Source organism: Plasmodium reichenowi, chromosome 4 (genome assembly GCF_001601855.1).
Source record: "Plasmodium reichenowi strain SY57 chromosome 4, whole genome shotgun sequence".
NCBI classification, from domain to species: Eukaryota; Apicomplexa; class Aconoidasida; order Haemosporida; family Plasmodiidae; genus Plasmodium; species Plasmodium reichenowi.
Window position 1 is genome coordinate 339,228 of NC_033649.1, and position 1,184 is coordinate 340,411.

At 22.8% G+C, this 1,184-nt stretch overlaps 1 protein-coding gene across 1 annotated transcript in view; it reads right to left on the bottom strand.

Annotated features, from left to right (window-relative positions):
- Positions 1-73: 73 nt before the first annotated feature.
- PRSY57_0408600 (hypothetical protein) overlaps positions 74-1,184 on the bottom strand; it is a gene marked incomplete at both ends in the record, with an annotated part of 3,789 nt that continues 2,678 nt past the window's right edge. The window contains one exon of the mRNA XM_012905948.2: positions 74-1,184. This exon is cut by the window's right edge and continues 2,678 nt beyond it. Within this exon, the coding sequence (XP_012761402.2) occupies positions 74-1,184 (1,111 nt within the window).

Below are 1,184 nucleotides of genomic sequence, written 5' to 3' on the forward strand. Positions count from 1 at the left end.
TTTTTTTTTTTTTTTTTTTTTTTTTTCTTTCTTTCTTTCTTCTTTCTTTTTTCTTTTCTTTTCTTTTCTTGATCTAGTCCCTTATTCCCTTAAATTTAATGCTATAAACAAAATGCGTGTTCATATATTTTTGTGGAAATGTTTTTTCTCGTAAGGTGAAATAAGGACTTTTTACTTCAGGAAAAAGATAAAAAAATAAAATATGATTGTTGTTAAAATTAATTATTTCAATAACTGGTAAAGCTGTTTGATATATATATGGTATATTATGAAGTGTTAAAAATTTGTTAACACTAATTTTTTTTTTTTCTAAATAAACATAATCATTTTTTTTTATATAACGAATGTGTATATGAAATTTTTCTTTTTTTTTTTTTTTCCTCTTTTTGATGAGAAGAAAAATATTCTTTTTATCATTCTTTTTTGTAATATCATATTTCTTTAATCTAGATACTTCTGTTGAGATGTTATTATGTACAAAAATGTTAGCACTCTTTTCTTTAAAGCACACTAATAAATTGTCTATATATTGATCATTTTTTATATATTCCTTATTTACAATTGTAATTTTATCATATGGAAAAAATTTCTGCGAGGTTATATCCTTACCATGTTGTATATGTGTATCTTTTTTATCATCCCTTATATTATCATCCCTTATATTATCGTCCCTTTTATTATCGTCCCTTATATTATCATCCCTTTTATTATCGTCCCTTATATTATCATCCCTCTTATTATCGTCCATGTGAAGTCTTTTTCTCCATTTTGTTATATCTTCAATCATATCCCTTTCTATTATTCTAAATAAATTATTCTGAAGAAGAATGCTCTTACTTTTCGTTATGTTAATAACAACAAAATTGACTTCCCCTATTTTTTTTTTATCCCCAAACAAATCCTTTATTTTTACATTTAATATTTTATTTTCCTTTTTACTTTTATTTGGAACCCTCATTTTATTATTTAACATAGTATCATCATCATTAAAGATATGTGGCTGATGAAAAGACTTAGTTGTACCATATTTCGTTTCATCCCTTTTTATATATTCATTTATATATGCTATCATCTGTTCATATATCCTTTCAATCTTTACATATTTAATATTGACCTTTACATATTTTGTTATAATATTATATAATATTTCTAGTCTAATTAGTTTAGAGGGTAATAATAAAAGT